Source organism: Furipterus horrens, unplaced genomic scaffold (genome assembly GCF_987537825.1).
Source record: "Furipterus horrens unplaced genomic scaffold, mFurHor1.1.pri manual_scaffold_13, whole genome shotgun sequence".
NCBI lineage: Eukaryota > Metazoa > Chordata > Mammalia > Chiroptera > Furipteridae > Furipterus > Furipterus horrens.
Genome location: NW_028327183.1, coordinates 58,432,388 through 58,455,850, shown reverse-complemented (window position 1 = coordinate 58,455,850; position 23,463 = coordinate 58,432,388). Strand labels below are relative to the sequence as shown.

At 46.9% G+C, this 23,463-nt stretch overlaps 1 protein-coding gene across 2 annotated transcripts; it reads right to left on the bottom strand.

Annotated features, from left to right (window-relative positions):
* Positions 1 to 1,500: 1,500 nt before the first annotated feature.
* LOC149995635 (uncharacterized) lies at positions 1,501 to 22,639 on the bottom strand. 2 transcript variants are annotated; one of them, XM_090260707.1, is made up of 4 exons: positions 22,492 to 22,639; positions 18,664 to 18,736; positions 9,918 to 10,044; positions 1,501 to 4,897 (listed from the first exon to the last, which is right to left on the bottom strand). In XM_090260707.1, exons 2-4 carry the CDS (start codon positions 18,709 to 18,711, stop codon positions 2,679 to 2,681), a joined length of 2,394 nt encoding a protein of 797 aa, XP_090116833.1. In that variant the 5' UTR covers positions 18,712 to 18,736; positions 22,492 to 22,639; the 3' UTR covers positions 1,501 to 2,678. The 2 variants fall into 2 exon arrangements, with proteins under 2 accessions (XP_090116833.1, XP_090116834.1); XM_090260708.1 differs by having other exon boundaries at positions 18,664 to 18,716.
* Positions 22,640 to 23,463: the final 824 nt, after the last annotated feature.

Genomic DNA, 23,463 nt, shown 5'->3' with positions numbered 1-23,463 from the left:
GGTTACAGAGAAAGAGAAGAGAAACAATCACATGTGAGAGAAACATCAATTGGTTGCCTTTTGCACACCTGTAATAGTGGACCTGGCCCACAACCCAAGCATTCTCTCTGACTGGGAATCAAAACAGCAACCTTTTAGAGTGCAGTCTAATACTCAATCCACTGAGCCACACCAGCCAGGGCATCAGATATTCTATTACAGTTTTCCTGAAGGGTTACATGAATTAAGTGTGATGCTTATAAATGTAAAATATTCCAATGACTTACATTGGATGACTCATTAAATTTAAAATAAAATTTGTGAGGTGAATCAAGTTCACCTTCTCTGGGTGGCACAAGGTTAAGACGCCTAAGTAAGGATCACCTCGAAAAGGAAAGATTTAGTTCACTTTTTTAAATTTTTATTTTATTTATTTGAGAGGGAGACATCGATTTTTATTGTTCTACTCATTGAATGATTCATTGTTTTTTTTCTCTATGTGCTGTGACCAGGGATCAAATCCGAAACCTGGGCATATCCAGCAGTACTTTACGAACTGAGCCACCGGGAGGGTCCCAGTTGCATGTAGGGTGGTAAGTACACTGCACTCCGTCTGTCCCACTGGAGCACATCAGTAAATTACCAAGTGGACAGAAGTGGGAGCCAGTCTAGTATGAATCAGCACCAGCTCACTACCATTTTGGTGATGCAAGGAGCAGCCAAGGCTGCTGGGGCCAAGACAAGGGCTTCAGGAGGCTGTCAGCAGCCATTAACCAATGTTCCCAGAAGCATCTCACATAATTAACAACTGCTGTGGCCTATGTGGCTCACTGTATTGAACACAGACTTACAAACCAAAGGGTTGCCTGTTTGATTCCCAGTCAAGGCACAAGCCTGAGTGGTGAGCCAGGTCACGCCCAGTTCGATGTGCACAATAGGTAACAACACATTAATGTTTCTTGCTGTCTCTTTCACTACTAAAAATAAAATCTTTAAAAAAAAAATTAATAATTTGTATAACAGTAGTAACTAATTACAAGTTAATTAATAACTGCTTTATGTATTCTTTTATTATTAATAAAGGGACTTATATGATTTTGTTAATTATTAGTAATATATCGCTATCATCACCCATAATGAAATATTAAGTAAAACATGAACTAAGGCTTAGGGCAAGGCATAGACTGGATAATGCGCCCGCCTTATCGAAGGCACCTAATTTTCACAAGAATTCCAGGCCACAGGGAGAGGATTTTTCCCCTGTAACTGAAACAGCCCGGCCGGTAGGGTGTCTTTCCTTTATCTCTACTGCTGAAGGTCTAGGCCCTGCCTTCTGGCATGACCGTTCCCAAGTCCGGAATGCAGGGCTGGGAAGGGCAGGTGGCCTCATAGCTTGGGCAGGCTTGCTGGGTTCCTGTGGGGTACTTGTACCCCCATCCACCAAGTGTTGACACTCATTTTGACATGACAACATGTTTATGTACCTATTAGACATGAGTGTTTGAAGGACATTGGACTCCCTTAATTACAACTTTTATTTTAAAAACACTAACAGACCACTATGAGAAACTATGATATCAGCTCCAATTACTATTACTATTTAATGCTGAAAAAATAACTTCCTCCCATCATGAACCACTCAACAAACTCTACTATTGCAAAATACATGGGGGTTGGGTATGAGGAAAACAAGGACACCCACAGATGGTGACAACCTGACATCTGGACTAGATCCAGGTAGTATGACAAAGTGACAAGGTGCCCATGGAGCCCACCTCCCCTGCTTCCTTTCACCTTCGCCTCTTCCACTTTATTATCACAGAGATGGAGACTCAGAGATACTAAATGCGATGCCCAAGCTCATGAGACACTTTACTGGTTTGCATCCATGGTCCCACTGGACACGGTCCCAGATACTACACCTGTAGGAGGTCTTCCTTTCCACAGGACCCTGCAAATGGAGCAGCACCAAATGGTAAGCACTGTGTGGTCTGATTGCTGCACCCACATTCCTAAGACCTGCGTGGGCAGGACTTTGGTAGTGTCCTACTGGTCAGGTCCCATATTAAGTCTGGCACTGGTGTGTGAGTCAGGAATAACCTCTTGGGTGTGGATTGAAAATCATGCCGCTCTGCCAAGTGTACCTCCTCCCCTCTTGTCACGTAACGTTGAAGGTTCTGTGCACTTCTCATACTCATAGGGCTTGTCTCCTATGAGGATCCTCTGGAGGACAAGGAGGAAGAAGTTCCTGATGAACGCTTTGTCACACTGGCCACACTTAAATGGCTTCTCCACGGTGTGGTCAGCCAGGTGCTCCTACAGTGACGAGTGTGCCATGAAGCTCCTCTGGCAGATGGAGTGCTACTAGGGCTACTCCCCACTGTGCACATGCCTGTACTTCCTGAGCGTATAGTTTTTCCTGAAGGCTGTCCTACACTGGCCACACATGCACACTTCTCCCCAGTGTATGTTCTCTGGTGTGTGATAAGGTACTCATTCCAGGTGAAGGCCTTGCCACCGTCCTGGCACACATACGGCTTATCCCCAGAGTGCATCCTGTGGATAAGCCATACGTGAGGTGCGACTTCTCACTGAAGAAGGCCTTTCCACAATCGCCACAAGCAAACATCTCCCATGTGGGTCCTTCGGTGTATGATCATACACTCGTTTTGGGTAAGACCTTCTGCCAGTCCCTGGGCTCATAGGCTTCTCCCTGGTGTCGTCCTTTGGTACATTTTGAGGGTCTCTTTCTGGCTCAAGGCCTTGCCACAATCACTGCACACACACAGCTTCTCCCCAGTGTGTGACCTCCGATGCACAATGAGGCGAAGCCTTTTTGTGAAGACATTTCCACAGTCATAGCACAAATATGACTTTTCCCGAGTGTGTTTCCTCTGATGTGCATTGAGGCTTGTTTTGCGGCTGAAGGCCTTGCCACACTCCCCACACACGTACGGCTTTTCCCCAGTGTGTGTCCTTTGATGCAATATGAGATCCCTGTTCTCAAAGAAGGCCTTGCCACATTTCTGGCAGGTGTACGATCTCTCCCCAGTGTGCCTCCTCTGGTGTACTTTGAGGTTCGATTGCTGGGTGAAGGTTTTCCCACAGTCACTGCAAACATACGGCTTCTCCCCGATATGTGACCTATGATGCACAATGAGGCCTGTGCTTTGGCTGTAGGTCTTCCCACACTCCCCACACACATATGGCTTCTCCCCGGTGTGTGACCTCTGATGCACAACGAGGCTCGACTCGTAGCTGAAGGCCTTGCCACATTCCCCACACACATACGGCTTCTCCCTGGTGTGTGACCTCTGATGCACAACGAGGCTCGTCTTGTAGCTGAAGGACTTTCCACAATCCCCACACACATACGGCTTCTCTCCGGTGTGTGACCTCTGATGCACTGTGAGGCTCATCTTGTGGCTGAAGGCCTTACCACACTCCCCACACACATAAGGATTCTCCCCGGTATGTGTCCACTGGTGTGCGTTGAGCTTCCCTTTCTGGGTGAAAGACTTGCTGCAGTCCCTGCACGTGTATGGTTTCTCCCCCGTGTGTATCCTGTAGTGCACTTCAAGGGTCGCTTTCTGGGTAAAGGCTTTGCCACACTCATCACACACATAAGGCCTCTCTCGGGTGTGTGACCTCTGATGCACAATGAGGCCTGTTTTCTGGCTGAAGGCCTTGCCACAATCCCCACACGCATACGGCTTCTCCCCGGTGTGTGACCTCTGATGTACAATGAGGCCTGTTTTCTGGCTGAAGGCCTTGCCACAATCCCCACACACATACGGCTTCTCCCCGGTGTGTGACCTCTGATGCACAATGAGGCCTGTTTTCTGGCTGAAGGCCTTGCCACAATCCCCACACACATACGGCTTCTCCCCGGTGTGTGACCTCTGATGCACAATGAGGCTCATCTTGTGTCTGAAGGCCTTGCCACACACCCCGCACACATAAGGATTCTCACCGGAGTGCGTCATCTGGTGTGTGTTGAGCTTCCCTTTCTGGGTGAAAGACTTGCCGCAGTCCCTGCACGTGTATGGTTTCTCCTTGGTATGTATCCAGTGGTGCACTTTGAGGTTCCCTTTCTGGGTAAAGGCTTTCCCACACTCATCACACACATAAGGCTTCTCTCGGGTGTGTGACCTCTGATGCATAATGAGGCTTGTCTTGTAGCTAAAGGACTTTCCACAATCCACACACACATACGGCTTCTCCCCGGTGTGTGACCTGTGATGCACAATGAGGCTCGTCTTGTGTCTGAAAGCCTTACCACACTCCCCATACACATAAGGATTCTCATCGGAGTGTGTCCTCTGGTGTGCGTTGAGCTTCCCTTTCCGGGTGAAAGACTTGCTACAGTCCCTGCACGTGTATGGTTTCTCCCCGGTGTGTATCCACTGGTGCACTTTGAGGTTCCCTTTCTGGGTAGAGGCCTTCCCACACTCATCACACACATAAGGCTTCTCCCCAGTGTGTGACCTCTGAAGCACAATGAGGCTTGGCTTGCCACAATACCCGCCTTTGTAGGGCTTCTCCTCTACAATGGGTTTGGTGGGCGTGCCGAGGCCTGAAGCACCTAAGTACTTCCCACACATGGTGAACGGATGTATCCCTGCTCCTCTCTGTCCTTCCACTCTGGTTGGGTCTGACATGGGGCTTTGCTGGGAAAATGCCTTAAATTCATGACATTCAGGGGCTAATGCTTTGGACGTATCCAAACACCACAGATAGGTCCCTCGGCTCCCTTGTGGCCATCCAGACCGGTCAGCCTGTGTCCCCGAACCTCCATAGGCAGAGCCCCAGGAACCATCCTTCGTAGATCCATCCGCCACCACCGCAACAGAGGGTCTCTCTTCGCAAAACTCTTCCTGTGGGTCCGATTCCTTCAGGACACGTCTAGTCTCCAAGTCTGAGGGGAACGGGAAATATGATGACACACATGTAGTTAACAATGCGGGGAGGGAGGACCTTCTCAGGACACACGGCACAGCCTGAGAGCAGGGGACAGCCTGTCGTGGGGACACAGGGAGAAGGGAAGCAGTGAGCTGAGACGGTGAGGCTAAGGGAGGTGAGCAGAGAGTGAGAAATGTCCCCTTGGTAGTAGATGTAAAGGCGGCCAGGGAAGCTCAGAGCTGGAGGACGATCCCTGGAGAGAAAGAGGACGGTAGATCCGAGGCTCCTGCAAACCCAGTGAGTGTTCACAGAACCCGGCTCCTCGCTTCCAGGCATCGTCGTGCATGGCCCCCGTCCACTGTGCTTCTCAAAGGATTGACTCTAGTGAGAAATGATGAAGTGGAGCCGACTCACGTGTGGCTGTGCTGGTTGTTCCCCGTCTCCCCACCGCCTAGCCAAGCTCCCGCCTTCCTACGCTGCTCAGGAGTGGCCGAGCCCTGGGTGCTGGGTCCTCACCCTCCTCTTGCACACTCGTCCCTACCCTCTGACCACAGCAACTCGAGTCCCTGCCTGTGTGTGTCCCATGGGTTCCTCAATCTCTGCTTCCAGCCCAGGGGGCTATCCTGAATTCTGGACTCTGTACATGGACTTCAGGGTTCTTTCCAACATTTAAACACAGAAATATCACACCAAAATCTCATTAAAAAAGTAAACATCCAGCCACACACAGCGTTTCTTCCTACAAGGCGACAAGGAAAGTATGAGTGGTAAGCAGCTGTCCCCATCTTGCCTTTAATCCCCCAGTGGCCCCACAACACCTGACTTTGAGACCCCTCCCCTGAGTCCTGAGAGCCCAGATATCAGTATCCTCTCCATGCTCACACCTCCTAAACAGATGCCCCTCCCAAGACACCCTATATGAGCTCTGCTGAGAAATAATCCAAGGCCTTTTGGGCGCCTTAACCGATAGTGCACCTACCATGTTGGATGTCAGAAACTCCCATCCCAAAGGATATGAAGAAAAAAAGACCCACCAAACAGACTTAGGAAACTAAGTCACACGTACAATGACTGACGGCATATAATTCTACTCCTATGAGGTAACTACAATCTTCAAATGATAGAGACAGAAATTAGGACCTGACTGCCAGGGCAGGAAAGGGAGATGAGAGCTCTTCTCTAGGGGTGACAGATTGTCAGATGGGGGCGACTGAGAAATCTGATGTAGATGGTGATCATGATTGAATAATAATGTGATTGTCCTGCATGCCACAGACTGTGGACATAAAAACAGTTATACGGTCAAAACAGAGTTTAAGCATTAACGTTATGTTATGTATGCTTTGCAACCATGAAGAAGAAACTTTGACCTGGCTGGTGTGACTCAGCAGACTGAGGGCCAGACTGTACATGGAGAGATGGCAGGTTGGATTTACAGTCAGAGCACTTGCCTGGGTTGCAGGGCAAGTCCCCAGTGCTGAGCTGTGCGAGAGGCAACTTATTGATGTTTCTCTTGCACCTCAATGGTTCTCTCCTCTTTCTCCCACCACCCTATCTAGAAATAAATAAATATCAGAAAAAGAAATATAAATTTATAAAAAAAACTGTACTTTATTATTTTTAGAGACAGAGAAAGGGAGAAAGAGAGGGAGAGAAACATCAAGTTGCGAGAGAAACACACATCGATCACTCAGCACCTTTCAGCACGTGATCCAATCCCTGAGTCAGTATCTGGCCTCCTGTGACTATTCTATGCAGGAGGAAAAGTATGACAAGTACATAAAGTAGAGGAATGTTCCGTGACCCTGAGGTCTGGGGGTGATGCCAGATGTCAGAGCAGGGGGTGGCCTGGCACATGGAGGCTGAGGCATACTTTCCAGAGGACAGAAAGGAGAAGAGTGACGTGGGTGTGTTTCGGGCCCACGGGTGTGAGACACACTGGGGACATAACTGGCCTATGGATGCAAAGATGGGAGAGAGAACAGTGTGGGTGTGAATATGGTCTCATGTATAATCCCCAAAGAAAGTAAATGAAAAACTGGACTTCCTCAAATTATAAAACTCTGCTCATCAAAAAATGGGGCTGGGAACCTAGATATGCAAATTCAAAGGAGGGATGATACATTGTGATGCAAAGAGATGTGACATTGGGTGGCAGGTAGACAATGTGATACACAGATGATTTATCATACAAATGTACACTTAAAGCTATAGGTTCCTATTACCAAATGTACCTGCAATAATTTTCACTTTAAAAAAAGTAATGTGCACCCCTTTTAAATCATTCACAACAATTGACTCAATATGGAACAAACACCTAAATAAAAACCTAAAATTCTAAAACTTGTAGACAAAAAACGAGTAAAAATCCTCACGGCCTTTAAATAGACAATTGTCCAATATGTAACCAATAGCACAGGCAACAACAAATAATCTTGACTGATCAGCATTAAAAACATGTTTGATCGAAATGATGCCATCTAGGAAAAGATGACCCACAAAATGAAAAATTTACTTACAGAGCACATCTCTCATAAAGGACTTAAATAAAAAATTAACAATAAAAAATGTTAAGAACATTCAAAAGTAAATGATAGAAAAGCAAACAACACAACGAAAAAGTCAGGCAACAGACTTGAACTAGACACTTCACTGAAGAGAACAGACTGCTGACAAATGAGCACCTGGAAAGCCCTCAGTACTAGCTCCCAGCTGGGCCGTGGTAAGACCGCTCACCAACCACAGTGGCTGCAGTGAGAAAGGCTGAGCGTACTCAGTTCTGACAAGCACACAGAGCAATGCAATGCCCAGCGCCTGCTGATGAAAGCAAAAATGAGATAACTGCTTTGGGAAAATGTGGGCTTTATGAAAAAGTTAAATAAGTATCTAGGTATGTCCCAAGGATGCTCAACAGAAAGGATATCACGTGTCTTCAGAAAAATAACCAGAGCTGGACATAACCCATTTGCTCATCATCAAGTGAGGTGATAAACACATGGTGGTCTATCCATGAAGCTGAAGATCACTCTACAATGAGAAAAAATAAGTTACAGCCCAGCCACGAAGCACCACTGATGGGAACATCACAGGCATCAAATGTCTGAAGGTCAGACCGGTAAGGGGCCTGTATGGGAGGCAACAGATTGCTGTTTCTCATTTTGACTGTTTCAAATGAATAAACATATCCTTGGGAGCACATCTTTTTTTAAAGTTAAAAAGAAAAAAAAGGAGGAAGAAAAAAGGGAAGGCAACCACTGAATCATTTAGACATCATGGGTGAACCTCAAAGTTATAATGGGAACTGTAAAAAGTCAGATAAACAAAAAAAAAGGAGTACATGTCATATGAGTCCAAACATGTAAAATTCTAGGAAAGACACAGTAACCCACAGTGGTCACTGGAGCGTGGAGGGTGGTAGAAAAGGAAAGAAGAACGGTTTGTGCAAATGGACGTGTATAGTCTACGTCACAACAACTGACGTACCGGGTAATATGGTGTCAAAGTGCATCAAATAATTCGCTTTAAGCCCTGGCTGCTGTGGCTCAGTGGATTGAGCGTCTGCCTGCGAACCAAGTGTCGCTGGTTCGATTCCCAGTCAGGGCACATGACTAGGTTGCACGTCAGGTCCCCAGTTGGGGTGCAAGTGAGAGGCAACCACACAGTGATGTTTCTCTCCCTCTCTTTCTCCTTTCCCCTCTCTCTAAAAATAAATAAATAAATAAATAAAATTAAAAAAAAAAATCATTCGCTTTAACTATTTGCAGTTAATCGTAGGAGCAGTTAAAGATACACAAAAGCTGTTAATATAATGGGACCATACACTAATTCTGAAAGTTAGTTTTTCTGGAACAATATTGTTCAGAACAACTTTCTCTGTCAGTGAGTACGAAGAGTGCTCATCTCTGAGGAGCGTCGTGATTTCCTTCAAGCTGACACACTTTCACAGGTTAGGACAGTCTGGTAGGTGAGCACAGGGCATTTCTCCTGGTTTTTCTTCCTATAAAAACTCCCCTCACTTATAGGAAAAATATTAGGTGACCTATTCTAAAATGGAATCGTTTAAAATTTGGTTGATAACACCAAACTGTCTTGGGAAAGAGCTGTCACAACTTCATGTTCCTAAAATGAAGAGGCCCTTTCTCTACAACTTCATACTACATGCTGCTGTTACAGTATTCTTTTATACCTCACGCCAAGAAATGCTTAAGAGAGGGAGGAAGTGGGTGGGGAGTGAGAAAGGGAGAGAGAAAAGAGAGAAACATTCATGAGAAAGAAACATCAGTCAGTTGCCTTCGTAATGTGCCCTGACTGAGGACCAAGGTCACTACCTAGATATGTGGCCTGACAGGAAATCAAACTTGCAGCCCTTTGGTGTAAGAGAGGACGCTCCAAACAACTGAGCCACACCTGGCTGGGCCTGGTATTCCTTTTCATCTCTGTGTATGTCATGGCAAGAGTGGTTATTTCTGTGACTCAGTTACTACTATGTTGACTATGAGTATGGTTTATAAACCCTTGGTAAAGTTTAACCTCGATGTATTTCTACATCTGTGAATTGCATGCTGATGAGCTGGGTCCATCTCTCTATCATTTGCTTGGTCTTTTTCTCGTTTATCGCTAACAGCTCTTTATGTATTTACAATCCTCCATTCTACATGCAATAAATACTCTTCCCCACCTTATCACCCATCAACATTTTTATATTTATTTTCTTTTCTTTAAAAGATTTTATTTATTTACATGTAGAGACAGGGAAAAGCAGTAACAAAGTGTAGGACACAAACATCGATGTGCTATTGGTAGCCTCTTGCAGACCCCAAATGGGGAACTTACCTGCAACAGAGGCATGGGACTTGACTGGGAATTGAACGGGTGACGTGTGCCTTGGCAGCCTGGTGGTCAAACCACTGAGTACACTAGCCAGGGCTCACGTTTATCTTTAGTTTAAAATAACTTTAACACTTTACCTAGTCAGATCTGTCTATATTTTGCATTTCTATGTCATCGTAAAATAGGTGGTGAATAATGCCCCTTACCCAGCGAGACCAGGTTCCAGTAGGTCTCCATCATCACATCCCTGTACAAGTCCTTCTGCGTAGGCTTCAGCTGCTGCCACTCCTCCTGGGTGAAGTCCACCATCACGTCCCTGAACACCACCGAGACCTGCAAGAGGAAGCGCACACCACTCACTGCAGGGCCTTCTCACAGGAGTCGGGAGACGCGGCTAGAAGGGCGTAGAAGATCAGGAAAGCACACAGGATGCATGTGACATGGTGTCAACAAGGTGCAGAGCTCTGAAGCGCCTGACTATGCTGTGTGCTCAGTGCCTAAGTATAGTGGACAGTCCTCGGACTGACAAAAAAACTATGGGGTTGTTCACCAGGAAAACAAACAATCCAATTAAACAATGGGCAAAGGGCCTGAATAGATGCCTCTCCAAAAAGCATGTACACATGGCCAACAGACATATGAAAAATTTTAATCATCAATTATGAGAGATCTGCAAATTAAACCATAACGAGATGTCATCTTACATCGTGAGCCCAGGATGAACTCGCAAACTTTTGGTGCACAAGACAATAAATACTCTAGCCTTCGGTAACATACCCCAAGTCAATAATTTCTTTTTGAAAAAAACCAGACGGGTATAACTGCCCAGAAGTTGTATCCTAAGAAAGGAGGTACGGGATTGTGACCTGACTCACATACAAACATCCAAATAATAAGAGTGCTGGAAGGAGAACAGGAAGAACAAGATACTGAAAACATACATGAATAAATAATAAAGGAAAACTTCCCAAATTTGGTGAAAGAAATAGACATACAAGTCCAGGAAGCACAGAGTACCAAACAAGTTAGACACAAAGAGGACAACACAAAGACACATCATAATGAAAATGTCAAAGGTTAAAGATAAAGAGAGAATCTTAAAACCAGCAGGATAAAAGCAGTTACCTACAAAGGAGTTCCCATAAGACTATCATCTGATTCCTCAATGGAAACTTTACAGGCAAGGAGGGACTGGAAAGAAGTATGCAAAGTGATAAAAACCAAAGACCTATAAACAAGATTACTCTATCCAGCAAAGCTATCATTTAGAATGGAAGGACAGATAAAGTGCTTTCCAGACAAGGCAATGGCAATGGAGTTCATCATTACCAAAGCACTATCACATGAAATGATATAGGGACTTATTTAAGAAAAAGAAGATCAAAACTACAAACATTAAAAGGACATCAAACTCACAACTATCAACAACTGAATAAATGGACAAAAACACACAAAACAAACAACCAGACCACTTGGAGGGCGAACAGCTGGGAGGGGGAAGGGGGAGAAATGGGGAAATGGTGCAGGGATTAAGAAGGACAATTGGTTGGTACAAAATAGACAAGGGAAAGTAAAATATAGGAAAGGGTGAAGCCAAATAACTTACAAACATGATCCATGGACCTGAACTAAGGGGTGTGGGATTGCTAGAGAGAAGTGGGGTACAGGATGGAAGGGAGCAAAAGGAAAAAAACTGGGACAACTGTAACACCTTAATCAATAAATTATACTTAAAAATAACAAACAAAACCTTATAATGAAAGAAAAACCACTTTATTGAGGTATGATTGGTATACTAAAGGCTGCATGTATTATAGGTATACAATTTGATAAATTGGGAAGTATTGAATTGGCCAAAATGTCCCTTACATTTTTTCCTTAGGGTGGCTCTAATAGTGCTTAGTTGTCTTTACCTTCATTTGAAACATGTATTGTGACAGCTGTTATATCAGCATGAATTTTATAAAAAGTTATCAAACTTGGTGAATTTTTGTGCAATTTTAATAATGAAGATGGAAGAAAATATGCAACATTTTCAGTGTATTATGCTTTATTATTTTAAGAGATGTAAAAACGCAACTGAAATGCAAAAGAAAAACCATGCAGTGTATGAGGAAGGTGTCCTGACCGAATGAGCACATCAAAAGTGGTTTATGAAGTTTCTACGTACTATTGACATTTTGGCCAATAATAACTATTTGACATTCTTTGCTGTCGGGTGTAATACACATTGGAGGATGTTAGAGAGTACCCCTGACCTCTACCTCCTAGAAGCCAATAGCTGGAAACAGCCGACATACTCAAAATGTCCAAATCAATAAATATACTGGTGAAAGTGAAAAATGGGTCTTTTCCTTTATCACCTCCCCAAGTTTCCTCTTGCACCCCTTATACTACTTTTTTAATTTTAATTTTTTAAATATAACTCTTGCCAAAAATTTTTCCTAAGTGTGCCCACCTGATTGAACTCACTTAATGAAATTTTTACAGAGCAGACTCCATTCACAAAGCCTGGGCTGGGACAGGCTGAACACCAGAGAAGGTCCTGGGCATCTGGGAGTCGACACTGTACAGGAATGGTGGGGAAGTGAGACTCCAGGCCCCCCCCGCCTCAGAAGGTCTGGAGATTCCCCTACAGATGGGGCTTCCCACCAAATATGCTGAAACCCTCTGAGTGCTCTGTGCCATTGTGTCTGAGGCCACTCATTCCAGGGTATCTTCTCTTTGGATTCATGGCTAATGGCAGAAACAACTTCACCCCAGGAAAAACCTCACCGAGTTCCAAGAGTGAAATCAGGCTTTATTTTTAAAAATCTTCAGTCAATGATATATTTATTGATTTTAGAGGGAGAGGAATACAGGGACAGAGAGAGAGAAACATCAATCTGCCTCATGCACATACCCAGACCATGGATGAAAACCACACCATTTGGTGTACAAGATGATGCTATAACCAACTAAGCACCTATCCAGGTCACGCTCTGTTATTTAAAAAAAAAGGATGGCCCTGCCTGGAGTTGCTCAGTAAATTGAGCGCCGGATTATGAACTAAGGGGTTGCTGGTTCAATTCCTGGTCAGGGCTCATGCCTGTGTTTCAGGCCAGGGCCCCATTTGGGGGAGCACGTGAGACAACCACACACTGATGTTTTGCTCCCTCTCTTTCTCCCTCCCTTCCCCCTCTCTTAAAATAAATAAATAAAACCCTAAAAAAAAAGTAATTATACTAAAAATATTAAGAAAAATTAATTGAACCCTTAATCTCAACCACACAAAAATGACAACCAAGGCAGCCATCACACAGAAGATAAAGGTGGAGATATCATGGTGGAGCTGTGATGAACAACAGTCGGATTGTTCCTTAACTGGTTCAATATACTGTCATCAAAGGACCCATTAATTGCCGCTTCTACACCCAAGAGAAAAGAGAAGTTCAAAAAAAAACTGTACATGAATGTTCACAGCAGCGTTACTAATAACCACCAAAAAGTGGAAACAACCCAAATGTACACCACCTGATAATGTATACCACCTGATAAATGTAAAACACAGGGTCTACTGTATAATGAAATAGTATACAACCGTGAAGAAGAACACCTGCAACCACATAGATGAACATCAAAAACGTGATGCTTGAAATTCTGGCCAAGATGGAGGCGTAGACAGACATGCTGCGTCTCCCTCCACAACTAAGAAGGAATACAACTACCTCAAAATTAGAAACAACCAGTAGTTCCAGAAAATCAAACTGCATGGAAGTCTAGCAAACAAGGATATAAAGAAGAAATACTCATCCAGACAGGTAGGAGGGCCGGAGCCCGGGCAGAGAGGACACGGTATGGCGGTGGCAGCAGTGGCAACAGTTAGCAGGCCGGCAGAAAGCGCCGTTACACGTTTTAAAAAGTCAGGAGGGACACCTGGGGAGCATTCCCAGCTCCTCACGGGAGCAGCTGACTGTCCCAGCTCGGGGGAAAATCAAGCCTCATTGTTTTTGACTGCAGACCAGTGGTGGTTGAGACGGAGGCAGAAACTGCCGGTCTCTCAGCAGTCTGCTTGTTTAAAGGGCCACCACAGACCTAGAACATCCACAGATCCACCCACTCTGGGAACAATGGCCAGGGCAGCAGCTAGAGGGGTGCAAGTCCGGTGCGGAAGTGGGAGAAGTGTCTGGAAAAGGGGCGAGTGCTGGACAAGCAGCACTGTTCCTTCTTAGACCCCTCCTCTGCATACAGCACCACAACGTGGTAAAACAGGTCGCCCGGTACTGACAAATCATTAAGGCTCTGCCCTGTACAATGTAGTAGGAGCGACAGCTCTGCCTGGGACAGGGAAGCAAACAAGCACAGGAGACTTCCAGCCAAGATGGAAGCCTAGACTGACACATCCTGTCTCCCTCCACAACTAAGAAGGAATACAACTACTGCAAAACCAGCAATAACCAGAAAGTCCAAAAAATAAATGGAAGTCCAACATATGAAGTTATAAAGAAGTGGTGCTCATCCAGATGGGTAGGAGGGGCGAAGCCAGGGAGGAGAGGTCAAGCTGTGCTTTCCGCAGCAGTAGCAGCAGCGACAGCGTCGGGACAGTGGTAAAAACAGACACCCGTATTTAAGGGGAGATGAGAAGCGCCTGGGGAGCATCCCCTACTGCAGACCAGACCCATCAGCTTGCGATTCCAAAGCCAGGGAAGGCAGACCCACATTGCCTTGGACTGTGAGGTCCCATGGGGGTGGGGACAGAGGAGGAGGCTCCCAGTCTCTCAGCGAAGATTGAACAGCAGGAATCCATCTTGGACCACCATCCCCACAGAAAATGCCCGGTTGTGATGAGTGCACAGGGCTCTACCCCCTGTAGCGTATGAGGTGTGACAGCCCTGCCCAGGAAGCAAAGGTAAACACAAAACTTTTCAGGATGGCACAGATCATGATAGAGATCCCAGTGACACAGCTGAACAAACAGCAAATGTCTAATCTAATGGCTCAGCAGATAGGAAATCTTTCTGAGGCTCAGTTCAGAGCTTTGGTTATAAAAGCGCTTACAGACCTAACAGCAGATCTTAAACAAGACGGGGAAGAAATGAAGGCTAGTCCTGCTGAAATGAACAAAAAGACATATGAAACTAGTGGTGAGGGCAAGAAAACCAGGGATCAAATCAACAAATTGGAACACAGGGAAGGAACAAACAGTAAACTAGTACAGAAACAGGGAATGAGAAGTGAGGAAAATGAGGAGAGGCTGAGAAACTTATTCGTCGTCGTCGTCGTCGTCGTCGGCAGCCGTCCGTCTCGAGGGACGATGGTGTAGCTTCTTAAGAGTCTATCTGCACCGCCGAGAATGGTTGTGCAGTCCGACTCGGGAGTGACACAGTATCTGTCTCCTCCCGTGTTGAATCGACATCTTGCGATGATGCTGGAGTGTCCTCTCCAGTGAAGCTGAAGCTACAGAGCCTGGGCAGGGTGATATGGAGGGTCTGCTGTTGCCCATGCAGCAGACCCCCCCTCTCTTCGCAGCTGAAGGATCCAAGGGAAAGACGGAGTCAATACAGCTTGGCTTCAGGTGCGCCGCAGGAGTTGCCGGTGTTGACTACAACGTCAAACCGCCTTAGGGACTCCGGCTCCGGATTTTCTGTCGGGGTTTACTCCCTTAGCCTTTCCCCTGAAGAGGTATGCCGCAAGGCAGCGGAGGTTTTTTGGAGTCAGAGTTTTCCTTCTCTGATGTGCCCTGACTGGAAGATCGAACCAGTGACACTTAGCTCGCAGGCCGACGCTCAATCCTCTGAGCCAAACCAGCCAGGGCTCAGAAACTTATTAAACAGCTATAAACGGCCTACATCCGAATCACAGGTTTGCCAGAATGTGAACAAGAATAAGTAGAAATGGAAAAATTATGTAAAAAAATAATGAAGCATAACTTCCCTAACTTGGGGAAGGAAATAGACTTACAAGTCCAGGAAGCACAGAGAGTTCCAAAAAAACTGGACCCAAGGAGAACCACACCAAGACACATTATAATCAAAATGGCAAAAATTAAGGCTAAAGAGAGAATGTTAAAAGCAGCAAGAGAGAATAAGAGAATTATGTACAAAGGGGTCCCAATAAGACTGTGAGCTGATTTCTGAAAAGAAACTCTACAGGCAAGCAGAAACTGGAAAAAAATATTCAAAGTAATGAAAAGCAAAAATCTACAGCCACAATTACTCTATCCAGCAAAGCTGTCATTCAGAATAGAAGGGCAGAGAAAGTGCTTCCAGAACAAAGTAAAACTGAAGTTCATCAGATCCAAACCACTGTTATATAAAATGTTAAAGGGACTTGTTTAGGAGAAAGAGGATCAAAATTATAAACATCAAAATGAAAACTGTATCAAAACAACCAACAACAGAAGCTAGGGAACCAAAACAAAGGCAAACTAAGTAGGCTACGAGAGTGGGAAAAGAATTATAGATATCGGAACATTAGGGGAGGAGGTAAGCAGGGAGAGGGAAGGGGGAAAGGGAGGGATTATGGTACAGGAATTAAGAAGCATAGTAGGAGGGAGAGCAGTAGATAGCTGGAAGATGTTGAGAAGAACTATATGCACAACCAATGGGCATGGACTAAGACAGGGGGCAACTGGAGGGAGGGATGTCACTGGGTGGAGGGGAACAAAGGGAAAAGAAATTGGAACAACTGTAACAGCATAACCAATAAAGCATATTAAAATAAAAAATCGTGGAGGCTGACCGTGCGGATTTAACTGAGGCTGAGGCTGACTATGTGAATTTAACTGGGACTGACGATGCAGTTTTAAGGAAGGGACATACTTTGCTGCTTTGAAAAGGAACAGACTGACCATGTGGATTACAAAAGGACTAACTATACAGTTTACAAGGAGGCTGAGAATCCACGAGGTTCTGGATTAAAAGCTGTTGGACCCCATGACACAGACAAGGTCTCCCCAATCAGGATTGAATGATTGGCAGCTCCTGATAAAGCTCAACTGTGTTTGGAAAGTAGGGAAAGGGTTTCTCTAACTTTTCTAAAACTAGCCTGGTTTGGTAGGGGGGAAGCAAGGATATGTGTTTATAGGTGTTTTAAAGAACATAAGACTTAACAACAGAAATCCATAAATAACTAAATCTATATAACTGTTAAATAAACAATTCTTTTTCTTTTCACTAAAAAAAAAAAAAACAAAAAAAAAAAGTGATGCTCAAGGAAAACAGCCAGATTTAAAACACCTTAGCTCTTGTGATTCCATTGATAAGAAATGTCCAGCCCTGGTCGGGTGACTCAGTTTGCTGGGGCATCATCTGTCCAAACAAAGTCTAAGGGTGTGGTCCCTAAATGGGGCTGACGCAGGCAGCAGCTGATTGATGTTTTCCTTGCCTCTCTTTCTCCCTCCATTCCCTTCTCCTTAAAAATAAATAAATAAAATCTTATAAAAATATAATCCTTCAAAAATACTAACATTCCTGAGGACCAGCAGAGCATAGGATAAATAATTTGCTCTCCTACATAAGTGGTGAAAAAACATTTTCTAAATAACAACCCTCACTAACACCATAAATGATGCTACTGAGGACGATATCAGTTGTTGCTTCCCACAAGGATAGTTTATACCACCTATTATTTATATTCAGTGAGCAGAATAGACACCCAACAACTGCTAACGTGAATCAATGGCAGCCCACGCTGCACCGTGGTGAAAGAATAAACTGTCCCAACCTATAACTATGAAGACTTCGGAAAGGCCTTAAGATACCCACCTCAACCTTCCTCTACAAGGAATCGCCCATGAAGAAAACAAAAAGCCCTGCCTGGTGTGGCTCAGTGGTCTGAACGTTGGTCTGTGAACCAAAAGGTCTCCTATTCGATTCCCAGTCAGGGCACATGCCTGGGTTGCGGGCCAGATCCCCAGTAGGGGGTGTGCGAGAGACAACTCATTATTTGTCCCCACAAAGATGTTTCTCTTCTCCTCCCTCAGTTAGCCTCTTTCTAAAAAACTGAATAGAATCTTTACACAGTAGCTCCTCCTTTCAAAATTAAAAAGAAAAAGAAAAAAATGATACAAAACGCACAACAAAGATATTTTCCAGCCATGACTGGGCGTTTCAATTAGATGGAGCGCTGTCCGATAACGAAAAGGCTGCGGGTTTGATTCCAGTTTGGGGCACAAGTGCAAGGCAACAAATCAACATTTCTCTCACATTTGTATTTCTCTTTCTCTTCTTCTTTCCCTAAAACTCAATAAACCTCCCAAGTGACAATTAAAAAAAAAGGATTTACCACCAGACATTCATATTTATAGGTTTATATCTATATATATATATTATTTATTGCTTTGAGAGAGAAAGAGAGGCTGTTCCACTCACTGAGAAATCCATTGACTGTTTCCCGTATGTTCCCTAACCAGGGATGGAACCCACAACCTTGGCATATCAAGATGATCCTCTAAACAACTGAGCTACACCTGTATATTTTTTGTTGTAAAATATTTCATCCATAGAAGGAAACTTGGAGAAAAATACCACAAACAACCACCTAATAACACATCATAAAACATCAAGGCCACAGCCAGGGACATCCACATGGCCGTCAGGACAAGCGGCCTCCTTCCATCCCCCATCATTCCCCTGGGCATTTAGTGCTGTCTGCCTATATCTGAAGGCCCTCCTCCAGCACATCCTGCCCAGGGCCTCTGTCACACTTCATTGAACATGTTTAAGCCGCCACTTCCCAGCGGTGTTTCCTGAAAGCCTGAGGGCATGGCAGCTCACTGCTGACCTACCCTGTCCCCTGTGGTAGAAAAATGCCAGTGTCAAGATGGTACTCTCCCAATGTTGGGGGGATACAACCCAAGGAGACTAGACCCCAGACATGGGCCCTGAAGGAGTTTGGGGAGGGGGCAGAGGGTCATCCCTGCCCCGAAGCCTGATCTTAAGGAAGGAGGTGCAAGAGGGTGACATGACTCACCAGGAACTTCTTGGTCAGCGGCTGGATGTCCATCCTTCCAGTGCCCATGGTGACTGGGGGACAGGCAGGCAGACTGGGCACAGGGGGAGAAAGAGAAAAAGCATTGTGAGAGACGATGTCAAACCCAGAAACAAATGCAGACAGGGACACACACACACACATTAACAGTGAACACGTGCGGAGGTCTGATTGCAACCAAGGCACTAAACAAACGTCCCTGATTTAATCTTCCTGACACACTAAAACGTGGGATAAATTCCACTCACCCCATGTCACAGATTGAAGTAATTGAGGACAAAACATAAGCCATGCGCCCAAGAACACAAGGCTGGGATTAGAACTGGGCTGATTACATCCAGGTCTATGTGATTGGTGCACAAGTCACAGCCACACACTGACACTCCCGCAACATGCAACAAAATGCATGCACACACAGCCAGTCCCACAGCCTGCAGGGAGGAAACAGGACCCTCTGCCCCCAACCAGACACTGACTGCTGGCTACAAGCCCCAGAAGACACCCCAGCACCGCCCCCACCCACTGGGTCTCCTCCAGATCTCCTGGGGCTACTGTTGAGGCTCAATGATCAGATAAATGTAAGGAGACTGAAGCTGTGTGACTTCATTGGTTAAAGCGCTGTCCTGAAAGGTCTGGTTCAATCCCTGGTCACGGCCCGAGCATACAATGTGGGTTTCACCACTATGAGAAATGCTCACAATAAAACACCGGGACATAGGACTTAACAAGTAGACGAGGCAGTTGTTTATTCACAGATCTGCAGGTCCTGTCGCACCCAAATCAAACGTGTGCAGCGACAATCAGAGAAGGCTGCTTTTTATCCTAACTCCTGTAATCCACCCCCCCGACCCTTCCCCTTCCTTCTCCTCTTGTTTATGAATGTTGGATACTCCAGTGTTACAATCAAAAGTGATGAGCTAAATTAACGGAGGGTGATGATTAACTAAGAGTGATCTGGTTATAGGTCTGTCTCCAGATCTCCCTTGAAGACTCCCTAACTTATTTGCTGACTTTCCCATTTCCCTGTTTGGTGATGAATACTCTGCAACCATTGATCTCTGAGACATTTGCGATCAGCTGAGGAAAGTCATTTCCTGATTAGTCACTGTGGTAATACTGTTGACTTGGACTCGAAGACCCCCTGATTCAAGATTATATTTGTCCTTTGTTGCTAATTATTTTCTACTGGCTTGAGAGTCACCAGTTTCTCTGACCCTTACATCACCGACCACAGGTTGGGGTGCCAGTAGGAAGCAATTGATCCATGTTTCTCTCTCTCACTCTATCTCTGAAATCAATAAACATCTAACATCTGAACAATGTGTCTTATAGCACTGTTGCTAGAAACAAACACCAACCACCCAACCACCCAAAGAACTAACCAACCCTGGATATATGGGTTAAGTTCTGAGTGTCCAGGTTGCCGCGTAGAAACACGAGTTATGTCATGTCCCCGGGTGCAGTGACTTCATGTGTTTTTAAATAGATGATTAAAAAGACTTATTTATTTTTAGAGAGGGAAGGGAAGGAAAAAGAGAGGGACAGAAACATTGATGAGCAAGACACACACCAACAAGTTGCTTCTTGCATCATATTAACCAGGGATGCTGCCCACAGCCCAGGCACCAGGCACCAACCAGGAATCGAACCAGTGACCTTGTGATTCACAGGTTGGCAGCCAATCCACAAATTCACATGAGGGAAGGTTAGCACAGAATTTAATTTTTATAGATGTACTTTCTGCAGTTGTAGTTCCCGACTCCTATCCCTGCACCACCAGGTCAAAAACATGGCTGCTCATAGCAGGATAAAAAAGCCACAAAGAGGCGACTTACCCAGGAAGCACAGTGGGCAAAGGCTCCTGAAAACTGCAGGCATCTTTTAAAATATCATTTCTTTTAATAAGAGAAAGAATTAATCGAATCCAGCCTGGACTAGAGTTGTTTTTATAGCAGTCAATAAGAACACTACTTTTACTTTATTAATACAAAGGAGGCCATAAAGTCACAGTGACCCTGAAACTGACATGTGCATGGGGCCAGTGACCTCTGAGCCCAGTGTGGCCTCAGATGTGGCTGCAGAGCCTGAGGTGCCAGCTGCTCCTGCTTCTCCTCCTCTGCCCAAGCTCTCTGACATTTCCTTCCCTCCTTTGTTTCTAATAAGAAACAAGGATTTGCCACCTGTGAGGTGGTGGGTGTCGAAGTGCAGGACCACGGATGCCTGATGTGGAGTTGGGGGATTCACTTAGTCTCTTCCTCAGTTTCCCCAACTGCACATTGAGGCTGGTGAGGGTCTCTACCTCACAGTTACCGGGAGGCCTGTAACAAGCCCAGAGCCATGCCCTGAGCACCCCACACACGCCCTGAACAACCCACCCCGTCAGCATGGGGCGGGGTCTCTGACCTCTTAGCCCCCGCCCGCCCCCCCAGGGCCAGTTGAGTCTCCTCTGAGGGCAGGAAGCCCGTGGGCTCGGGCCGGCAGGCGGGCAGCCCCGCCAGGCCCCCTGTGCAGGAGGGCAGCCTTCCCCACGCTCTCGGGAGGGGCCCCCACACGCACCGCACACACGGCAGCCACCCCCGCAGACAGAGGCGCAGGGGCACACGCGGGGGGAGCCTCGGACAGGACAGACGCACCCGCACGCGCAGACACACTCACCCCCAGACGCGCAGACAGGCGCCGAGGAGGAGACCAGACACTGCGGACGCCTGGATGGGGCCTCAGGCTCAGTCCCCGCGGACGGACACGACAGCGGACGCGCTCACAGACGCGGGCACAGAGGGACCGGGGAGACCAGACAGGAGCGGACACACACACGAGCAAAGGGAGACCCAGGAGGCCACAGGGACACGCGCGGAGACAAACACGGAGACACAGCGACGGCCCGGGGTCTCAGCCCCGCGCGCACACACGCAGCACCGTCACCGCGCCACCCCGCTCCGACCCGCACCCCCTCCCGCATCCACACGCCCCCTCCCAGGGCCCCACCAGTTCTCTTCAGGCCCTCGGTTGGCGCAGCCGGACTCCCCACGAGGCTCCCTCAAGAAACTGCCCGGCGTCCTCTCGGACACGCCCCCACCCTGTCGCAGATGCGCCTGCGCAGACCGAGCGACTACACTTCCCAGAAGCCTCCGCGCCGCCATCACCCTCATCCCAGCCTCCCCTCAGAGCGACGGTAAACTGACGTGAGCCTGCGAGGCGGGCGCGGCCCTCCCGTCCAGAGGCGCGGTTGTGGGGAGCTCAGCGGCATCGGGGGAAGGTCGCGCAGTGGAGCGGAGCGGGAGGAGGACGACAGAGCAGCGGGGAGGGCGGAGGGGGTGGCGGCCACGGAAGGGGAGAGGGAGACGGCGGTGCAGGGAGAAGCGAAGGCGGCCCGGAGCACAGCGAGGGGGAGGGCAGGGAGGGCAGGGAGGGGGTGGGGAATCCCAGAGGAGGCGGGAAAAGACGCGTCAGCCCCTCAGCACACGTCCGGCGTCCAGCACCGACCCTAATCGCCATGCTGACTTGCAAAAAAGTTGATAAGCGTGAGACACGCAAGAAAACTAGTATCAACCCGTCCCGTTAGGTGCCACCTTCTGTTCAATGAATGTTATTCTTACGGAACCAAAGAGAGAGTTACGCTCCCACCCCCCCATCAGGAAGCTCTGGAGGCAAGGCTGGTGGGAAGGAAATCGGTTTTTCATTCTGATGCAGAAGGTCCGCGACAATGGCAGCCTCTTGTCTGAAAGCCCAACTCCTCCGGAAAACCACGGAAAAACCCAGCCGTCCGCAGCGGGAGGCAGTTTCCTGAGCTGCTGCTCCCCTTCAAATTACCGTCATTTGGAGCCGCAGGTTCCGCTCAGCACTGACCCGGGCAACTCAGCTAAACTGGGCGCTGTCCCATTTCAGGCTCCCTTCGGGAACCCACAAGCGCGCAAGTGCGCACGGCCGCTTACAGAGCCACAGGGTCCCGGCAAATCTGCAGGAAGACGTTTGCCAGGTGGGCCAGAAAATAGCCTTTCCTTTACATGGGTTTATATTAGTTGCAGGTGTGGGACGGCCTGAGCGTCCAATTACTTTCCACATTTCCGCCTGCTGAATAGGGGGACGGCTAACCCAGGACCAATCGATTCTTTTCTCAGGCTAGACTGACAGGCTCGTCTTCCTTCGAGCACCTCCCGTTGTCCCCGTTCTGACGTATTTGGTGCAAGTCCTTTCCTTCCTCTGATCCCAGCCCTAATCAGGATCAAAACCGGGTAGGAGGGCTTTTCCTTTTGCATTCCTCTTGCTTGCACTACGCCCACTCAGTGAAGTGCTTCCTCCTCCTACACTCCTGTCTGGATCAGTGTCTGCTTACCGAAAAGGATGGTTTCCTTCTCCCACTTGTCAGGCCTCGCTCTCTGTGTCCTTAAGATGTACTAACAGATTTAGTCCTGGCAACCAAGCCATTTTCCACATGAACACAATGATACAGACAAGGGCGGTCATGAGAGAGAAAAGTGGGGTGTTGCGTTGGTTGTGGTTTCGGACGCTGAAATAAATCCGGCAGGCAGGATGATTGGCCAGTAACGAACGGAGGGCTGTGGCTCGCTCAGACCATCAGCGGAGAGCGAGAAGCCTCATCCTCTTTTTATTAGGGAATAGAATAGGGTGTGACATTCCAGCCAACAACAGGAGAATTTTACAAGTGAAAGAATTCTTACAAGAGCATTAATATGTAAAATACGGCCAGGGTAACTCCTGTTTTATCTAGCACCTGTCAAGGAAGTAAGGAAGATCCACTAATCCTCAAGGCCAGCTCCATAT

Bases quoted from the DNA above. Each gene is read 5' to 3' on its own strand.
- LOC149995635 (XM_090260707.1), bottom strand. From the start codon at position 18,711: ATGGGCACTGGAAGGATGGACATCCAGCCGCTGACCAAGAAGTTCCTG. The intron at 10,045-18,663 runs GTGAGTCATGTC...TTCCTCTTGCAG, and splicing joins CGCTGACCAAGAAGTTCCTG to GTCTCGGTGGTGTTCAGGGA. The intron at 4,898-9,917 runs GTAAGGGGCATT...CGTTCCCCTCAG, and splicing joins CTGGAACCTGGTCTCGCTGG to ACTTGGAGACTAGACGTGTC.